Source organism: Mastigoproctus giganteus, chromosome 3 (genome assembly GCF_048544385.1).
Source record: "Mastigoproctus giganteus isolate SK-2022 chromosome 3, ASM4854438v1, whole genome shotgun sequence".
Taxonomy (NCBI): Eukaryota; Metazoa; Arthropoda; class Arachnida; order Uropygi; family Thelyphonidae; genus Mastigoproctus; species Mastigoproctus giganteus.
Genome location: NC_143577.1, coordinates 171,282,429 through 171,303,621, shown reverse-complemented (window position 1 = coordinate 171,303,621; position 21,193 = coordinate 171,282,429). Strand labels below are relative to the sequence as shown.

Sequence of the window (21,193 nt, the reverse complement as noted above, 5' to 3'; positions counted from 1 at the left end):
CTGTTTAACTTAAAAGGTCTGCAAACATTTCACAAGTTAAACATTTTTAACTTGTGAAATGTTTGCAGACCTTTCTGGAAGAGGACATGATCTAGCCAAGGAGGATGTCTGTGTGTGTGCTAGGTGCAGAGAGTGTGAAGAAATTAGGTGCCAACTCACATTGTAATGGAGGTGCCTCCATAGCCAGGTGGGCAGGAGTGGCAGTGCATAGCACACGCTTCTTGATTAGACTGGGGTTTGAGCCCGTGACCACCAAATATGGAGGATGCAGAAAGGTCGGGGAATGACTACCGCATATCCCCGGAGCATTTTGGCCTTAGTTGCTATTGCTCCTAAAAACCAAATAACAAACAAACACATTGTGATGGGTATCTATGTGAGTTTGAAGAGTAGGGAAAATGCCATTGAAGGAATTAAAATGGGGAGGGGGGAACTATCGAGCTCTCAGCTGCCCAACTCAATGCCAGGGCTCATTCTTGTGCATCAGACAATACAGCGGCAAACTTCAAGGCAGATTGCACTGGTGCCACAAGTGCTAGTTATTGTCAGTAACTCTATTATCAGGGAAACAGGATAGCTGGAATAAGGCCAGGGGCAAATGTTGATGACGTTGTAGAGCAGATATCATCTTTTAAGGACACAAAAGGTAATATTGTTGTACACGTTAGCACTAATAACATTAAGATGGCATCAATGATTTCGATATTGACCTGTACTTAACAAGTACAGGCCATTGTTGAAAAAAGTTACAAGTTAGGGTTAAATTTAAAATGTCTGCAATTCTGCCTAGATGCGATAGGAAGGAGCATATGATGAGTATGAATCTGATAAGTATAATGAGCAATTGTGCAGAGAAAGAGTGGGCCAGTAAATCAGAGTGTCTTATAATGGGGGATTTTAATTTCCCAGAGATTGACTGGTATTTGTGGGTTGGTCACTCACACACTAGCAAGGCTTTTGTGAATTTATTGGATGATTGTTTTCTACAGCAGATGTTTGGGAGGCAACTAGAGGGAGTAATACTCTTTATCTGATTATCAGTAGTGATTCTTCATGCATCAAGAATCTGCAGATAAAGAAACCACTTGGTGGCAGTGATCACAGTGTATTAATGTATGATTTATTTAACTTCTTTTCCTATGTAAACTTTAGAAGAAAGGGGATGAATTAGACTGGTCCACTTGATATCGATGGTTTGACTGTTGATGATCCTGCTCAGATAGCTGACAAACTGAATTAGTATTTTGCATCTACATTCACAGGTGAGGAATTCTGTGGGGAAGGGGAGGCGAATAGTTTATCAGGCTCTAACAGGGAATTATATGGTTTTGCAATAACTTAAAAGAAAGTGGAAGAGAAATTGTTGAAGTTAAACAAGAAAGGCATCTGGGGTGGATTGGACTAAACAGTTATATTAAAGGAGGCAGCAGAGGATGTAAGCAAACGCTTAGCTTTTTTCAGGGGAGGTTCCCACAGCTGAAATTGTGAAAATGTATCCCCAATTAACAAAGGGAATTCAAAAGGTGACACTACTAACTATAGACCTGTTAGTTTAACTTGTGTTCCAGGGAAAGTAATGGAGTCACTGGTTAAAGAAGCATTGCAGGATCATCTAGACAAGACTGAAGTTATAGTTCAGACACAGCATGAGTTTGTTAAGAGGAAGTCTTATCTGAACAATTTGATTAGATACTACGATGTGATCACAAAGGAACTGGATGCAAAAAATATTTTGGTATCATATACTCGGATTTAAGGAAAGCTTTTGATACTGTTTCAAATAAAATTCTGCTGTACAAATTGGAGCAGTGTGGCCTTAATGGCAAGCTACTTCTATGAATATAGGGATGGTTGAATGTGTGAAGACATAGAGTTGTAATCAGTGGACACTGCTGTTTGTGGACTAATGTTATCAGTGTTGTTCCCAGGGTTTAGTGTTGTTTTATATATTTATCAATGAAGGTATATCAGGCTTAATGTCCAAGTTTGCATATGATACGAAGGTTGGCAGGGTTGCTAATGACATTAATGACAGTATGCTACTGCAACAGGATCTAGAAAAGTTGTGCAGATGGACTGAGAGGTGGGTGGTCTGTGGAAAATTCAAAGTACTACATATAGGTAGCAGTAACACCAGAGTAATGTACCAACTATATGGCAGTACTACAATCAGGGCAGTGGAGAACGAAAAAGACCTGGGGGTAATTGTGCACTCAGTTATGAAGTTTCTGATCCGTTCAGACAGATTGCCAGAGCAGCTCATGGGGTTCTGTCAAAGATATATAGGAATTTTGTTAGCAGGGATAAGGAGGTGATTATCCCTTTGTATAAAGCAATAGTTAGGCCACACTTTGAGTACTGCATACAGGTCTGCAGACCTTATTTTAGGAAGGATGTACAGCTGCTAGAACAAGTACAGAGAAGGGCAATGAGATAGATGAGGGGAACAAAAGGATGCTCTTATCAATAAAGGTGCTTAAGCTTTGTAAATTGCAGTGTCTGGAGACTGATTGAGGTGTATAAGTATTTGAATGGTTTGACAAGCTCAATGGTGATGGAATTCTTCTACTTTATCTTCTACTTGCTCAGATTACACACCTGATGGGGCAAAAATTTAAATTGAGGAAAGACAGTTGTAGAATAGTTGTGCGGAAATTTGCCTTTAGCCAGCAGGTGGTTGATTGCTGAAACAAACAAACTTCAATCTATTGTGGAAGTGGGTAGCTTATATAAATGCAAGGAAAAACTGGAGAAATGTTTGGAGCAAATGGATAGGTGAAATCGAAAGTTTTTTTTTCTTTTCTGAGGCTGTATAAGCTTGCTTATACAGCTTCAGAAAAGAAATGTAGCTTATACATTTATAAGCAATAAGCTTGGTTAAAGCAAGCTTATTGCTTATACAGCCTCTTCTAATTCTAGTCACTATGTCTCTTCTTATGCTAATCACTATCCTCCAAAAAAAGCACAATGCATCCAAGTGCTGACAAGGTGATGTTCTTTTTTTTTTTGCATCAGCATGACATAATACAAAGAGATTGCATTCAAAAGGGCTGTACCATGATGGCAAAGTGTTATTCCAACTTCCTCATAAAAAAGACAGAAAAAGCTGTTGAAAGGTGTGCACTTGCTCCGCAATAATGCTCCTGCACATTCCTCGCATGCTGCAGTGAGATATGCCCAGAAATGCGGGTTTGAAATATCGCCACATCCTGTTTATTACCCTGACCTTGCACCCTTTGATTTCTTTCTCTGTACTTCCCTGAAGTCCTTTCTTTGTGAAAACACTTTGCTGTTGCTGATGAGGTGGTTTCTGCTTCAGAGTCAGAGGACTTCTTTAAAATTGGCTTGTAGAAGTATATTGAGAGGTGGCAAAAATGTGTCATTTTGTCTGGTGACTATGTTGAAAAAGTGTAAAAGTGGTACTTGTTTCAACCTACTTTCACAACTATTTCTAGATGGATGAATACAAATCTTTTTTTGAATCCCCCCATATATACTATGTACTTAAAGTATAGCTATATACTTTATTTATTTCCTTCTATAAAAGTTGAAATATAACATGAATGTCACAGTTTCTTTGATTAATATAATACACAAATAGTAATAATTCATTATTTATATGTTTTGTAAATTGATAACAAAAAATGAACTGTTCAGAAAGCATTGATTTTAGTTGTGCAGTGTTTAAACCAAGAATTTTTCTTCTCAGTGCATCCCATATTACCTTTTAATTTCTACAATGCACACTCCACAAACATAATGTTCAGCACTTCAGCTACAGTATTCTGATAACCTATGTGATAAACCATATTGATATAGCATATGAAAAAAAATAATATTAATTATTGGATGCAGTAATTAATATTATTTTAATTGTTCCAATTTAATGAAATATCGGATAGCTTGGTAAATCTTTGTACAAGAACCAAATATAAAATTTCATGAAAAGCTGTCCACTGTGAGTCAAATTTTTCTTTCTGATAGTTGGACAGCAATAGGTGCTTTACTTTTTCTTTTCCCATTAAGCTTACTGCTGGCTAGGTGTTTTTCACTTGGCAAAACTTGCCTAAAAAGTCTGCTCTATTGTGTTTCTCAGTACCTTTCAAGGACATTCTGAAGAATTTTCAGTATCAATTAATTTTATATCAGCCATGCACAGATTCATATTCATAATCCTTTTATGCATTAGACTTTACCCATGTCTTCACTCATAAAACTTTTGTGAACAGCTGAACTACCCTTCCCACCTTTCCGTGGATTGTTTGTGGCAGTGATGCTCATTGTTTCCATTGCTTTCTTCAATGACAGTGACTGCATACAAATAAAGAGGACATAAACCTCTGATGTTCTGATTTTGTGTGGTAGTGATACAATAAACTTTTCTATGTAAGCTTTAGTTTTCCTTCTTGTTTTTATTACAGAATGTTGTCTGTGTGCACTGCTTATTTTATTTTAAAGTTATTGTTTTAAGAAAGTAATTAGAAGAGCGAGAAAATGAGGCATATTTTTAAATCACTTTGAAAGTTTTTCAAACATTTAACTGCTTTAATTATGAATATAACAGTTACTTTTAAAGTAATTACAATATATTAACAATCACAAAAAAAAAAAAAGTATTTAATATGGCAATTTTATAAGTAGGATTAGGCATTTGTCACAGAATACAATGGCAAAAATTATGAGGAGGGGATTGCAGAAAAAATAGAAAAAATCATGTATTTACAGCAATTTTATTGAAATTCAGAAAAAAATTATGCCTGATTTTTCTGCAAATTTTAAAGACATCATTGTAGGGCAATACACAAAAATTGAACTAAAAAATAAGCAAACTTTTATTTAAATTACAGCATTATATTAACCTGAAAACATAAATACGTATATTATGGCATAATTATTACCATAGGTTGAGTATTTTATAATTATTACCATAGATTGAGCATTTTATAATTATTACCATAGGTTGAGTATTTTATAATTATTACCAGAGGCTGAATTTATGTGGAACATTAACGCTGGTAAAGATTGTTGATGTGAATTATGTAATGCTATTTTTGATAATTTCAGAAAGCATTATTTACACCTTCATCACTTGAAAAATTTTACTTCCATACTTGTCTTTTCTTTCTTGAGGTATATCATAAAATTTTTCTTTTCAATAAAATTAAATTTTTTTTTAAAAAGAAGTAAATTTAACAAAAGCTTGGTTTATTTAAATTAAATAAAAAAATATTGACTTAATTATTGATCCCCCAAAAATTCAACTAACCTCTGCCCCCTCTGGTGCAGTGAACTTCTCCATTGAATGTACATGCATTTCTCCATCACTATCAAGTTGTGTTTGTTTTTGCAGATTTCTTTTTGCAACAGTGATATTGTTGAATATATAGTGTCACTGTTGCAATAATTTGAAAGCAGTGGTTCTCTCACTTGTTCAGGTGGTGGCAGAGCCAAGAGTCATGGCTGCTGGCAGTGAATAACACAATGCAAACTAGCATAATATGGGGTTTTTCTTCTTTACTCATTTTACTCATGCTGATGCTCTTTCACACTCTTCTGCTACTCTGTCTGCACTACTGAAATTCACCACAGTTTAAAAGGATCATTTCCTTTGAATTTTCTGTTGAATTCCAGATACCTCCATTATTTATCAAGCAAACAGGAAAAATGCAGGATCAAATATGAAATGCTGTGTGGTACTAGAATTATACTACTGGCTTAGTGAAATATTTCTGTGATAGTTAGAACTTTCTGTTGTAAACAGCAGAACAAGAAGTTAATGCTTCTCAAAAAGAGGGTTTTTTTTTTTTTTTTTTTTTTTTTTGAAAACAGTGTTGTTATAGTATCTTTCATGAATTTGTTTTTGATCTTTTGATTGTGTAACGGTATTTCAAGTAAAAATAGCTATTGGTAATTGCATATATACATTTACAAAAAACTGGTGTCAAATTGAAACAGCTTTCTGTTCGCATCCAGGTACTTAAAGCCCTGTCATGTCCATGGGAAAACTGTACATAAGGAAGCTCATGCAGCACCTTCAGTTTAATACAACCTAACTTTTTTCTCTAGGTGCCAGGCCAGCATCTTGGTTAACTAGTAATAATGATTATAATGATATCAGCCTCTGAAAACAGATTTATTGAGCAACTTATAAAAAATGCTTTGAAATAGTGTAGAGAATAATGTTCTTTCTGCTTCAAGAATGAGATAATGTAAAAATTATTGTTTTCATTAGGTTTTTATTTCTACCATATTTTCCAAATATGTTGAATAAATTTTAATAAAGCAATTTTTCTGGAGCCAGCATCAACAATTTTTGTTTTTTAGTTTTTACTCTTGAAAATTTTCTTAAAATGCTCCTGAAGTTTCTGTTAGCCCTAAGCCATTGCCTTATCTGGAGGGGGTTTCCACCTGCATGTATAGCAGAATTTGAAGGTGCAATTTTTCAGCAGATGTGATATGTACCATCTATATTACTACAGTCAGCAGTGCCTGAATCGAGAAAAAAGTCAAAATGGATGGTATCAGTTTTTTTACCATCTTCAAATCAATACTTTTTTTAATTGCACTGATTAAATAGTTATCAAAATATGCTATAATGCAGAATGGCGTTTTTGTGCATTCTTCTGAAAATGCAGTGTGATTTTATTTGTAATTTTTGATTCTTTTTTTTTTTTACAGCAAGAAGCAGCAGTATAAGTTAGCCAAGTATTGTGATGAAATTCTTGGAGATCTACTGCTGAGAGAACCACTACTAAGCTACCCAGTATGTAAGAATAATAAATAGTAAAGTGCTGCTTTAATTTGTTGTATTTACAAATATTTTTATTCCCCTCTTTTCCTGCTTAAAAGATAAGGTTGACAATAAGAAAGTTATGTCCACTGTAATTATCAATGATTATCATTCTTGGACATAATAAACATCTGATAATATGTAATCTTCAAAGTATACTCTATTTTCAATTTTTCTCTACCCTGTTATTCACTATGGAGGCCATTTGGAGGCCAGTTCCATGTCTTAAATTGCTTGCATCAGAAAAACAAATCATTGCATGGGCCTCCAGTTACAATATAATAGCAGTTGAAATCTGCTGTTTTTAACTGCTGTTGTATTCTCACATGGATACAATTTATATATTTAAAAAAAATAATAAAAAAACCCAGAAAAATAAACCTCTGCTCCTTAACTGGAATTGGGATCTTCCCCCTCCTCTTCCATATAGAAGAACCACCGTGTTTTATGATCCCATTCCACAAAGCCTTCAGTAAAGCCAATTTTCATAGCTACTAACTCTCTGAATTTACAATGGAGAATCCATCTTCTTTACTTGACTTGCCTCTTCTTCATCTCACTGTGATGGAGAAGTGGTCAGCCCAGGTGGCAAGCATTATAGTGACAAAATTATAGTGACCATTATAATGGCAATACTAAACCATTATAGTGACCAAGCAATTCACTGTTCACCTTAACTAAAACTATGCTTTTAGTTAAAGTGAACAGGGAATCATTAAACTAAAAATAAACTTTTATTTAAGTCTTTTAGCAATTATTTGAAGCTTATAAATTGTAATTAACTTTTAGAAAGGAAACCACTTTTCTTTTTTTCCCTTTATACATACATACACAATAGCTTTTATACTGCTCGGCCATTCTAGCAGCACTGCTCCTGCCTCCGGCAGGGCGGGAAACCAGAAGAAGAAATCCATTCTCCCAGTGCTGAAAAAAGGAGCAATGATGGATAATAACATCACCTTTGGAGCCATTGAGCTTAAAACCTCAACTCAAAAAAATATAACTTTTCTCAACCCAAGAGGTCGAAAACAACCCTTCAAGAGGAGATTCCAGCCTTCCTCATCTTCCTCACTGCACCCAGGCAGCAGCGTTCAAGGGTCTGAAAACCTGAAATTTACATACACATATGAAGAAAATTTTAAAGGTGGGTACCAAATTTCAATTGGCACCCGGGTGCCACATATCCTAGAAACATCCCTGGCAACCTCTGAGTAAATTATCTCCCTTCTTGTGTAGAAATGCATTGATTGATGATTCTCTGAGGATTGAGTCTGCCACTGGTTCACAAAAAGCAGTAAGTTACTTCAATATAGCCATAGTATAGACCACTCAATCCAAACATTCTGTAAAATTATTCTGCTTTGGGTGAAAACGTGATAAAAAATTACTCCTAATGTCACTCAAAATACCTCCATGGGACTAATAACCAAATGGGATTAATTAACTGGTAGTAGCATCCTGTACCCTCACAGGGCCAGCTGGAAAATATTTATTGTTGGTGACTCATTGAGGATTAGTAGTTGTTAGTTTGTATACCTTCTTATTGGTGTCTTTAGCCTTGTAAATTGTGCTGCAGTTTGGACTAATTTATATTATTTTACACTTTGTATAAATTGTGATCCCCCTCTGAGAGACAACCAAATCCTTTGTTCCCCCCCCCTTTGTTACTTGCTGACCACATTCTTTCATTAATTCAAACATAATGCTAATTTTTTTTCTGTTTGAATTATTACATTAAAATAGATCTCTTGTTTATTATTATTATTTCTTTCTTCCCCTTATGGGTCTCCTTTTTTATTCCCATCCCACGACGGGTACTGGTACCAGTTTCATGGGATGTTTGCTATGTTGGTTACTATTACTGGTCGAGGAACTCTCTGACTATCCTACAAGTGTTGAGGATCACAGCTTTCTGGAGTTCCTTGTAGGTGTTTTCCAGGAGGCCTATTGCTGCTAGTTTCTTATATAGTCTCTTTGGCATCATGCTGGTGATCGCGATGGTTATTACTTGTTTCTTCTTATGCCACATCTCTCTCTCTCTCTCTCTCTCTCTCTCTCTCTCTCTCTCTCTCTCTGACTTCCTATCTGTCTAAAATCTGTGTGCTTCCTGATCTTTTCCTCATAAGTTTTTTGGAGGTTGCTCATTTTGCTATCTACCTATGTGAAAAAGGTAGATAGTCTTTTCTTTCTTGTCTCTGAGGGTCATGCACTGTTTCCCTTTGTTTGTTCTTATGGTGCCATCCAGTGCAACTTGCAAAGGGATGTCTAGTACAGCCTGAGGTTTGTACTTGGAATATGGTGTGCTTTCTTTGATCAACTTATTATCATCATCATCATCATGAACTTGGTCCAGCTTAGGTCTTTTAAGACCTGTTCCGTTGTCTTGGAGGTGGTTTTGATCTTGCCATTGTTGTCTTGGTCGACCCACATCTCTCTTGTCTGTAGGTTTGTAGTTAAAGGCTAATTTTGGGATCTGGTCTGGGTTCATTCTTTCTGTGTGGCTGATCTATTTTTCCTGATACCGTTTTATGTCATTTACAATGTTATCTACTTTTAATTTCTCGCAGATATCTATATTTTTTTGGTGGTCTAGTCTTGTAAAGCCTAATAATGGTCTTAAAAATTTCATTTGTGCTGCTTCTAGTTTGTGTGCATCTTTCTTATTTATGACCCAAGTCTCACAGCTGTAGAAGAGGGCTGGTTTTGAAGTGATGTTGTGCAGTCGTAATTTTGTTTTGGTTGTCATTTGTTTTCTGAAGTGGCGTTTAATCGTTCCATTCATTTTATTATATTTTTATAGTTTAGTGGATGTCTTTCCCTTCATTTGATATTAAATTTCCCAAATAGGTGAAGTCAGATATTTGTTCTATTATTTTATTATCAATAATAATTTTGACTCTTTGTACGTTCTTTCCACATAATCCCATTGATTTTGTTTTTGAGGTGGAGAATTTCACCTCGTACTTTTTACCTATTTTATTTAGTTAATTTGCTGCTATCTGTAGTTCATTTTCGGATTTTGCGATTATAACTTGATCATCAGCATATAATATAGTTTGGATTTTATTCCTGTTGTTCAACTGTATTCCGTTGTTAATTGTTTGTTTCCATTCTTTAAGAATTTTATTGATGTAGATATTAAATAAATTTGGTGATAGTCCACATCCTTGTTTCACTCCTTTATTGGTGTTAATTAGGTCTGATAGTTGGCCATTGCAATATTTTATACAGACTTTTGAATTTTTATATAGGCTTTGGATCGCTTTCCAGAGTTGGGTTGGGATATTTTCTTCACATAGAATCTGCCAAAGTTTTTTCCGGTTTACATTGTCATATGCTTTTTCATAATCAATAAAGAGCAGAAATGTTGGTAGATTGAATTCTCTTCTTTTCTTCAAAATTTGTTGTAGTGAGAAAATGGCATCTATTGTGCTTCTCCCTTTTCTGAACCCACATTGTTCTTCTTCTAAGAATTGTTCACGGTGTTTATTAAGTTTATTCTTTAGTATATTAGAATATAGCTTTGCAGCAGTTGACAGCAATTTTAGGGTTATTTCTGGAGCCTTTTTTTGTGTAAATTGATTACTATTCCTGTTTCCTAATCTTTGGGTATCTGTTGCTTATGCCATATGATGTTAAATAATTTTAGTAGTGCATTTTTTAGTAAGATGCCTCCATATTTAAATAGTTCTACATTCAAATTGTCTATGCCTGGGCTTTTTCGGTTTTTTGATTTTAGTAATATTAACTCTAGTTCTTCCATTGTTATATTTTCTTCATCTTTGGTTATCACGGATTCATCTTCCACATCCCTATTGTCTGGGTTATACCATAGTTTGGAATAGTGTTGCTTCCATTCTGCTTGGGAGATGGAGTTGGTTTTTATTTGATCATTTGTGTCTAGTTGTAATTTCTTAAAAATTTTAAAACCTCTTCTCTGTGGGCCTGTGATATCACGTTCTAAAGATTTAACAAATTTATCCCAGTCATCTCGTCGGATTCTTCTGGTTAGTTTTCTGACTTCTGCTCTAAGCTTTTTATATTTTATGTGTAGATGTAGATCTTTAGTTTGTAGGAACAGTTTATAGGTTATAAGTTAACTTATTATTATACAAATAATAAACTAATTATGATGCAGTAAATAGACTGACACACACACACACACACACACACACACACACACACACACACACACACACACACACACACACACACACACACACACACACACACACACACACCACTGTTTTAATACTTGCAGTAATTTTTTGCTAAATGGTTATTTTTTAAAACTTAAAAATATCAAAATTAAAAGTATTATTTTGTTTTCGTTTATAGTAGGCCACACACACACACAAGCAGTTATCAGCGATTTTATCCAACAGATCTGAATTTCCACAGTCTGCAGGAAAATTGCTTGTGTATGGCTTCCAAATGTCATGGGAACCTTGAAAAAAAATTAGAGATCTATGATTTTATGTAATTATTTGAAGCTTACAATTCATTTCAACCTGGGAATAAATAATAATAATTTATTATTCATTTTTTCATTGAAAAATGTTAATTTCAAGGTGTTTTCTGTAATAATTTGTAGTGCTAGAATATTGTCAAAATTTTGGGCAATAAAAATCCCCACAGATTTAAATTTGGCAGTAATCAATACTGTCATGTTTCTATTTTATATTGCCAACCTATTTTTAAAATTTTAACCATAATTAAAAAACATTTTGTTTTGTTAAAACTAATGAGTATTTCTAGTAGCATTTCTGACCAAAAACAGCATTTAAAAAAAGTTGAATTATTATTAAAAATAACAAATAATGAATGTAATAAATATTGAAATCTACTGATAAAAGATCAAGCATTGATGTAATATAAGTACAATTCAAAATGCTAAATACATTTCTTAAAACAAACTTAAGATTAAGGTTCATCCCCTGTCAGGGTATGCCATACCACTCATGTTACAAAATTCTGCCAAACTACTGCAATGTTAATGTATCAGAGGAGGGAATTGTCTGAGAGCTGTGTGAACAATGAGTCATCCAAACAAGGGGAATCATGACTTGTTCCAACAAGGAGCATTATTCTCACATTTAGTTCTCTAAACTTGCCAACATCAGTGAAAGCAGGCTACTGTCTCCCTACTGCCATGTTGAACCATATAACCCAGACCCAATTAAGTGTTATAAGTGCCAAAAATAAGCCATTCCGAAACTGCATGATGATCTTGAGATGAGGCAGTATATCCTAATTGTGGGTTCAAGCAGCACAGCCAATCTGGTTGCATTGTCACATCTACTCTATGCCAAAATTAACCACCTGGTGTTCTCAAAACATGCAAATCGTGGAAGTAAGGAAAACAAAATCCAGAAATATAAAGGGGGAGAACAACATCACATACTCAGAGGCAAGAAGACAAATAATAAAAATAGAGTCAAAACACATTTGCACCACAGCTGCTCAATGTTTTCAATCAGTAGATATTCAACTGGATGTATCAGTTCTTCTAGACATGTCTGTTGCCAATTGAGAATGTACCTTGCTCTCTAATTCTAAACACTGCTTTTCACAGCATAAGCCAGTGAATGTGCCAGCAACACACAAATTGCTGTTCTAACCAGTGCTCCTACAAAGACAGCAAAATAAATATTGATGGAAACTGGCAAATTGCAGTCATCACACTCCACTAGAATGGATACTGATGAACAGGAAACAGGATAATTAAGATTTCAGATCCTTTAGAACTCCCTAAAAATGATGACATGGACACAGCATATCCCATCGTTCCTTAACAATATATATGTATTAAAAAGAATAGATTGCCACAAGAAATTTACATCAGAAAAGCAGTCGGGTGGAAAAAAAAAAAAAACCAAAATAATGGAAATAATTCTTTAGTGGAAAAGTAGACAATTTTGGAATGCAAAGAAAGAACAATTTTCATGATCATATTAATTGCTGTGTTCCTGTGATTAACACAGTCTTTACTGGAAATGTATTGCTATTCACAAGTGTGCCCTACCATTAAAAATATTATCTTTAGATGAGACAGCAGCATCAATCTACCTGCCTGTGGAGGGAGTGACTGTTCTTGTTTGAAGAAATATTCCATCAGTGAGCATTGTAATTGGTATCACTCTAACAATAGCTTCTATATCTCCCTCTTAATTAAGGAAGATGGGTGTGAATCAGATGTGCCGAAATTTGCCTTCAGCCAGGTGGTGGTTGATTGTTGGAACAAACTCATCTGGTATTGTGAAGGGGGGTAGTTTGAATAAATTCAAGGAAGAACTAGATAAAGTGTTAGAAGGAATGGGCAGGTGAAATGGGAAGTGTTGGCTTTTTTTTTTTTTTTTTTTTTTGCTTTCTTTATTTTATTATTATTATTTTTTTTTTTTGTGATGATATGTAATTTTTTTTTTTGGGTCATTTGCCACTACTACTACTAATAATAATAATTATTATTAATTACTTATTTTCCTCATTCTGGAAAATCTAATAGATCAACTGCCATCCCCATTCTCCTTACTTGGGTAGTAAGAATAGTGTATATATAGAATAAGGTATTAAGCTGATAGAATCCCTGCTTCATGCTTACTAACTTATCTGTTGAACACTAGTGAGGCCTACCTGTATTCATTGATCTACATGATTCATGACTTCCATAGACTACCATGTATTGTGTTCCCTTACCATATATACTAATATGAGTGATTAGTTCTTGATGATATATTAAACAGTGACTCGTTGTCCTCTGAATACAGAGGACAAATACAGGTAAACTCATGACCAATACATCACACCACTTGGAAATTTCATAGGGCACACTGTAATGAATGTGACACTCAGTTTGCTGATATTGTAGCACAAACACAACACACAGATATTGTCACTGAACATACAAAGTGTGGCTATTAAATAATAAGACTGCACAGGCAGCCATTACACACCAAGTGCCACCCATGAAACAAAGGCACAGCAGTTGACTTTGGCAGATTATAGATTAAGGCAGATTGTGAGAGGTCTTTGGTAAAGAATGCAAAGAAAAATAGCAAATAATTCTTTCCTTATGTTAATACTAGAAGGAAAAGGGGTTTGAACCACATTGGACTACCAGATAAGAATAGCACAACTACTCATGATCATGTTCAGCTTACTGAGAAGCTGAATACAAGGTGTGGCCAATAATTAACAAGAAGGCATGTGCAGCCACTACACACCAAGAGCTACCTATGAAACAAAGTTACAGCAGTTGACCTTGAATCTTTCCCTAGTTGTCTGCCAAGCAATGTTCCAACACACTCATTCACTTAGCAGCGAGACAGTTTTTCATTACCTTGTGTTTTTGCAGTTTGCCAAAAAAATAACCGACAAAAGAAACAAACAATGAATCAACCTTGAATTTTTAACAAAACTGTGAAAAGAAAACACCAACTGTGAAAATTATGAGTTACATCAAGTTAATGTGGAAAATACTATGTCAAGAGCTAACATGTTTGAATGGCATAAAAGTTTGCTTAAAATTGTGTACAGCACAGAAAGAGGCTGTGCCTGATTAGTATGACTGTTTATAGCTTTCATAGCTTGAAGCTTTTGCCCTGAACTTAATTATGTCTGCTTTGTGCACCTTCTGATATCTCACATATTTTGGATGTATCTTGTCATTGGGTTGTTCTGTTCTTTATAGTGCCTGCATCCCAATGAGGAAAATGAAGGGAACCTAGTTCTGGGTAAATGTGTCGACCTGAAGCTAAATTGGGGGTTGTGAATTCGACCACATTAACTTCAAAAGGATCAAAACCTGAGTCTGGGTGGACTAGTCAGCCCTGAGATAAGTTGAGGTTGATGGCTTGAGGTTTGTAGTGGCCGCTTCTGTTTCACTCAGGGATTTCACACCTCATATCTCTCTCCCTGTCCTTTCTTCCAACTTTTTTTTTTTTTTTTTGCTGTCGTTTTCTGTCTATCACAGGCCTTTTTTGAGATTTGGAGTTCCTTTTTATCTAAAAATTAATACCTGGGTCTGGTTTTACTAGTCAACCCTTAATTAAGTTGAGGGTGAGAGTTTGATGGTTTGTAGTAGCCTCTTCTGTTTTGCCCAGGTGTTTTTACACCTGGGCAAAACAGAAGAGGTGTGTCTCTCTTTCCTTTTACCAACCTTTTGCTCTCATATAATGTCTATCAGAGGCCTTTTTTGAGATTTGGAATTATTTTTTCCCAAAATTAAAACTGAGACCTTGGTTGTAGTATACAGTTTCATAAAAAAAAAACAATATACTTCTCCACTGGAGTTGAAATGCCTCCACAGTATGATATCAATGCACTAAGTAGCAAACCCAGTTTGCTCACAGCTATATATATGCAGAAAGAGGCTATGGTTGGCATGTAGCTTTTCTAGATATGAGGCCTTTTGCCTCATCTAGGAAAGCTATAAAAAGTCATTGCACTTAATTAAAAGTGGAACCAAAAAAGTCATTGAACTTAATTAAAAGTGGAACCAAAAAAGTCATTGAACTTAATTAAAAGTGGAACCATCACAGAACCCTGTGAAACTCTATTTGAATTCTGCTCACTGAAAGCTGTAGCCATTTATGGTTACGCTGTTTCCTCTCGTTGAACTAATTTTTTACCATCTGTACCACCTTCCCATAATTGGCATGGTATATTTGTCAAGTTATTACTTGACAAATATACCATGTTAATGTACAAATAGCATTCATATAGGAAGATGTCAGATGCCTTTCTAAAGTGCAAATACATTATGTCAAAATTATTGTTTACACTAAGTTCTTTTGTGACATCCTCATAATAGCTTATCAGATTGGTTATACATGGTTTCCTGATTTCTTTTACCCACCCATGCCATCAGTCTCATACAGTTTCAGGAATTGAATTAGCATTAGCATTAGCAAAAGGCACATGATGCAAGAAAGCAAGCTTATACAGCATCAGCCAAAAAAAAAAAAAAAAAAACCCTTATTTCACCTATCCACTGGCTCCAAATGTTTGTCAAGTTCTGCCTTGAATCTATTTTAAGCTATCAACTTCTACAATGACAAATGGAAGTTTGTTCCAACAATCAACCCCCCTCCCCGCTAGCTAAAGGCAAACTTCTGCACATCTATCCTACAACCGTCTTTCCTCAATTTGAATTTATGCCCTCTCAGACGATTATTCTGAACAAGAGGAAGAATTCCATCAGCATTGAGCATGCTCAAACGATTCAAGGCTTTATACACCTCAATCAGATTACCTCACAGATGCATAGTCTCCAGACACTGTAATTTAAAATATTTAAGCTTTTCTTTGTAAGAGCAACCCTTTGTTCCATTCACTAATCTTGTTGCCCTATTGATTATACAAGATAATCAATCAGTATATCCTTGACATTGCCCTCATAATTTTTCCTGCCAGAGAAGTTAACTTTATGCACCCATAATTACCCATTTTATCGTTCAAACCATGTTTGTGAATTTAAAAGATAGTTGCACCTCTCCAGTCTGCTGGAACTTCACCAGAATGCACACATTATAATGGATAGGTGTTTTGCGCTCTTTCCTGCTACTTCCTTTGATATAATTGGATAAATCCCCAGACTCACAGCTGGATATCATCATTCTTCTCTTTCTTGGTGATTCTCTCTGCCTTCTCTCTCTCTCTCTCTCTCTCTCTCTCTCAGGGTAACTCATAAATATTTTTTGCTGGTGCAGCATAAGCTTCAGTCTTCCTTGCTTGTTTGTTTGTTTGTTATTTGGTTTTTAGGAGCATTAGCAACTAAGGCCATATTGCTCAGGGGATATGCGGTGGTCATTCCCTGACCTTTCCGCATCCTCCGTATTCGGTTGTCACTTGCTCGAACCCCGGTCTAATCAAGAAGCATGTGCTATGCACTGCTGCTCCTGCTCACCTGACTATGGAGGCGCCTAGTCTTCCTTGCACTATATGGCTAATAATAATAATAATAATAAGCTTCTTATGCCTTTTTGAATAGGAATATGAAGGATGTGAGTTTACTATCAATCCTAAAATAAAGCTGACATGTAAATATTGATGCAAAAATATATTTAATTTAGTGATGTTACTAAGCTACCCTGCAGTGGGCTAATATGGTTTAGTCTCTGCCTTTTGGAGTTCACATATGCAAATAAAAAAGTCTTTAATATTACCCTTTATATTCTTTTATAATGTTTTTCAGAGTCTACTCAAGCTGACCCTCAGTGTTACCAGACAGTACTAGGTGGTAGATGACTCTCATCAACCAGTGCAATACCACCACTTTGCTTATTGGAGGCTTGAAGTGGTGGAACCCATGTTTAGTCTCCAGAGCTAAGTTCCAGTCAACCCTTCCCCATCTCTTCCATCATGCATATGATTGATGACTTTTGAGGATATGATGAACATCATGACGAGATCCAATCTTCCTTACATTTCGAGGGTACAGCTCTAAAATGGTGTTCGCAGGCCAGCCACTAGTTAGTATATTGGACCGAACATATTGGTAACTCTCTAGGAGGCTTCTCGATCAGCTATTGTATAATCTTGCTACCTCTACTCTGTCAGATAATGACTGGAGGGAGTCTGAGTAGTGTGCATGCGGTGGGCATTGTTGAGGCCATGTTATGTCGAGGATTTGGTATATTCTTACCATGTGTATGCCATATCCAAAAATTTCATTACTTCATACAGCATGTCCCACCCACTTTTTCTTACTATAGAATACACCATGAACTGTCAAACTAATAGAGTAAGCTTATTTGCAAAAAGATCTAAACCTCCAAATCACTTCCTAATTCATTTCCCAAATATACGTGGTCTCAATTCTAATCTCAATGATGTCCATTTCCACTTGCAGTCTGTCAAACCCCATGTACTTTTTCTGACAGAATCTCAGTTATCAGTTGATTCAACTACTGCCCATCTTAGTTGCCCAAATTATTCGCTGTATGATTCCTTTCACCTCAAAGGTGGTACTTGTGCATATGTCTGTTTCGATATTCCCTGTCAGAGACTTGGTAATTTGGAATCTCCTCTTTTCAATCTTCTCTGGCTTAAAATCTCTCTACCTCATTGTGTCAAATTCATCTGTTGTCTATACCATTCTCCCAACTCCACTAATCACTTGGAGCTCTTTGACTTCCTCTCTTTGCAACTTGACTTTCTCCAGTCCAACTTTCCTAAGAGCGAGGTAATTTTCCTTGGTGATTTTAACGTTCACAACTCCAGCTGGCTTCCGTTTTCTAGTCACACCGACGCAGCTAGTCGAGATGCTGAGGCCTTTGAAATTACTATTGATCTTTCACAGATTGTTCATTTACCTACAAGAATACCAGACAATCGTAACCATACAGTTAACACGCTTGATCTTTTTCTCACAAACAACTAAGTACACAGTCGAAGTGAGACGTCCTTTAGGCACATCATATCACAACTTGGTGATTGTCTCTTCTCCAATGGAGATTTTATCTCATGTCTATTCCCAACCTTGTTTTTTTGGCATTACAAAAATGCAAAATGGGATGACCTGCGCAATTTCTTTTCTTTTCCTTGGTCAGATTACTGTTTCAAAACTTCTAATGTCACTGTTTGCTCAGATTTTGTCAGTGAAATTATTCTTGCAGGAATGGAATCCTTTATCCCACACTTCACTTTAAAATCTTGTACTTTATCTAAACCTTGGTTTTCCAATAAATGTGCTAAGGCTATTCAAGAGAAGAATGCTGCATATCGTAATTGGCTTGTTTCCAATTCTTCAGTTTCATTTTCTACCTACACCAAAGCTCGCAACTTATTAATCAGTCCAAACTAGAGTTTGAACAGGCTAAGAGTAGAAAACTTGCTTCTTGCCTTAATGGTAGCCAAGCATTCTGGTCTCTTGCCAAAGCTATTGGCTGCAACTTTTTCCCATCTCTGCTCCCACCTCTGTCCAAACCAGATGGTTCTTTTGTCACTTCAGCCAAGGATAAAGCTGACCTGCTAGGCATCCCATTTTTCTTCCAACTCATGTATTAATGATCTTGGTAAAACACCTCCCACCATTCCTAGCATGCTCCATTCAATGCCTTCTGTGGTCTTCCGTCAAAATCCTTCTGACAGGTGTAAGTTCAGGAGCACAAACCTGTTCTCCTGAACTTACACCTGTTCTTTGCCGCCTTTTTTCACTTTCTTATTCCAAAGGTGTTTTTACTTCTGCTTGGAAATTTGCTCATATCCAGCCAGTTCCTAAAAAAGGTGCCAAATCCCTCCCATTCAGTTATCGTCCCATTGCAATTACTTCTTCTCTTTCTAAAGTAATGGAGAAATCAAGTAACCGCCAACTCTTAAATTTCCTAGAAACCTTCCATCTGATCAACAATCATCAGTATGGATTCCGTCCGTTGATCCACTGGTGATATTCTGGCTTATGTTACCCATTTATGGACTAATTCAATGGAAAAGTTTGGTGAAACACAAGCAGTTGCTCTTGACATCTCAAAGGCTTTCGATCGTGTTTAGCAGAAAGGTCTTCTAAACAAGCTTCCATCTTATGGTTTGCCAACTGTTTTTAGTAATTGGTTATTCAGTTTTCTGTCTGATCACTCACTGAGGGTGATGGTAGATGGCTCTTTGTCTTCTAACTTCTCCACTAATGCCGGTGTTCCCCAAGGTTCGGTGCCTCTGTAGCCAGGTGGGAAGGAGCAGCAGCGCGTAGCACACGCTTCTTGATTAGACCGGGGTTCGAGCCCGTCACCACCAAATACGGAGGATGCGGAAAGGTCAAGGAATGACCACCGCATATCCCGGAGCAATATGGCTTTAGTTGCTAATGCTCCTAAAAAAAAAAAAACCCCAAGGTTCAGTTCTTTCGCCCACTCTTTTCCTCTTGTATATTAATGATCTTCTTCCATTGACTGGAAATCCTATCCATAGTTTTGCCGATGATAGCAGATTGCATTCCACTTTCCATTTTGAGAAACTTTGTCCTGCTCAATCAGTTTCAACTTCTCAAAAATCTGCTACCAATTCCTTAAATGCTGATCTTCAGGTAATTCTCCAATGGGGCAAAGACAACTTAATTGATTTCAACCCTTCTAAAACTCTGTCTTGTCTTATATCTCGCAAAAAGGATTCTTTTGCTCCTATGCTTATCTTTAGCGACACTCCGATTTCTAGGCAAAATGATATATCTCTTTTGGGGAATACCCTGACTTCTAATCTCTCTTGGCACAAGCACATTACAAATATTGCTTCCTCTGCATCTAAAAAACTTGGTTTTCTCTTTCGCTCTCGGTGTTACCTTTCTTCCAAACAGCTGCTCACTCTGTATAAATCGCAAATCCGCCCTGCCATGGAATATTGTTCCCACATCTGGGGTGGTGACCCCAAAACCTCTCTTAGGCTTCTTGATTCCATTCAGAAGAGGGCAGTTAGGTTAATTAATCATTCATCTTTAACAGAGTCTCTCCACTCGCTTTCTCATAGACGTACTGTTTCTGCTGCATGCCTCTTCTACAGATATTTCCATGGGCACTGTTCTTCTGAATTGGCTTCTATAATTCCCACTCTCTCTTTCAAAAAAGTCCGAACATGTGCCGCTACTAGCCAACATCCATTTACTGTCCAACTTCAAACTCACAGATCCAACTTTTCATCTTCCTTGTTTATTCATTGAACTGCCATTTTCTGGAACAACCTTTCTTTATACGTATTTCCTGAAAATTACAGTCTACAGAAGTTCAAGTCCAATGTCAACAAATATCTTTTTTGATCTTCTCCAACCCAAGCACAGTACTAAGTACTATAGATTCTAATACCTCTCGTGTTTGGGGTTTATATAAAAAAAAAAAAAAGCATTTGTTATTCCCAGGGTAACTTTATTGTAATTTAATGTATAATTTCATAGGTTTTATTAATGTTGCTTGATAATTTATGTTCCCAAGTAACTTTCTTTTCTGTTGCTAACTTCATCAGTTTAGTGTTCATCCATTTTGGTCTAGGCCAAGACAATAAGCTTAGATATATAAACAGGCAAGTATCTTCTAAAATTACTAATTTAAATATTTCCCTTTTATAATTTCTATTTATGACACTACCAAATGTTCCCAATGAATAGCATTAGCATTAGTAGAGGCATATGATGCAAGAAAGCAAGCTTATGCAGCATCAGCCAAAAAAAAAAAAAAAAAACCCACTCCCATTTCACCCCTAATTCAAATAATGTCAAAGGCCATCATAATTATTTAAAATAAAACCTTTCTGTTTACTCTTGATAATAGTTATTATGATGAATAAAAAATAATAAATATAAATAATAAAATAAAATAAAATAATCATAATAATAAAATTATGATCACCTGCTATTAGTTCCTTAATGGGAAAATTTCAGTATGAGTTGAATCCTTGGTAAAAAGTAAATAAAGGATATTG

At 35.9% G+C, this 21,193-nt stretch overlaps 1 protein-coding gene across 1 annotated transcript in view; it reads left to right on the top strand.

Moving 5' to 3' along the window:
• LOC150088409 (1-phosphatidylinositol 4,5-bisphosphate phosphodiesterase-like) overlaps window positions 1–21,193 on the top strand; it is a 754,578-nt gene that overhangs the window by 277,426 nt on the left and 455,959 nt on the right. Inside the window, exon 15 of the mRNA XM_090370149.1 lies at window positions 6,679–6,763. Coding sequence (XP_090226275.1) covers window positions 6,679–6,763 — 85 coding nt within the window. The remainder of the gene's footprint in view (window positions 1–6,678; window positions 6,764–21,193) is intronic.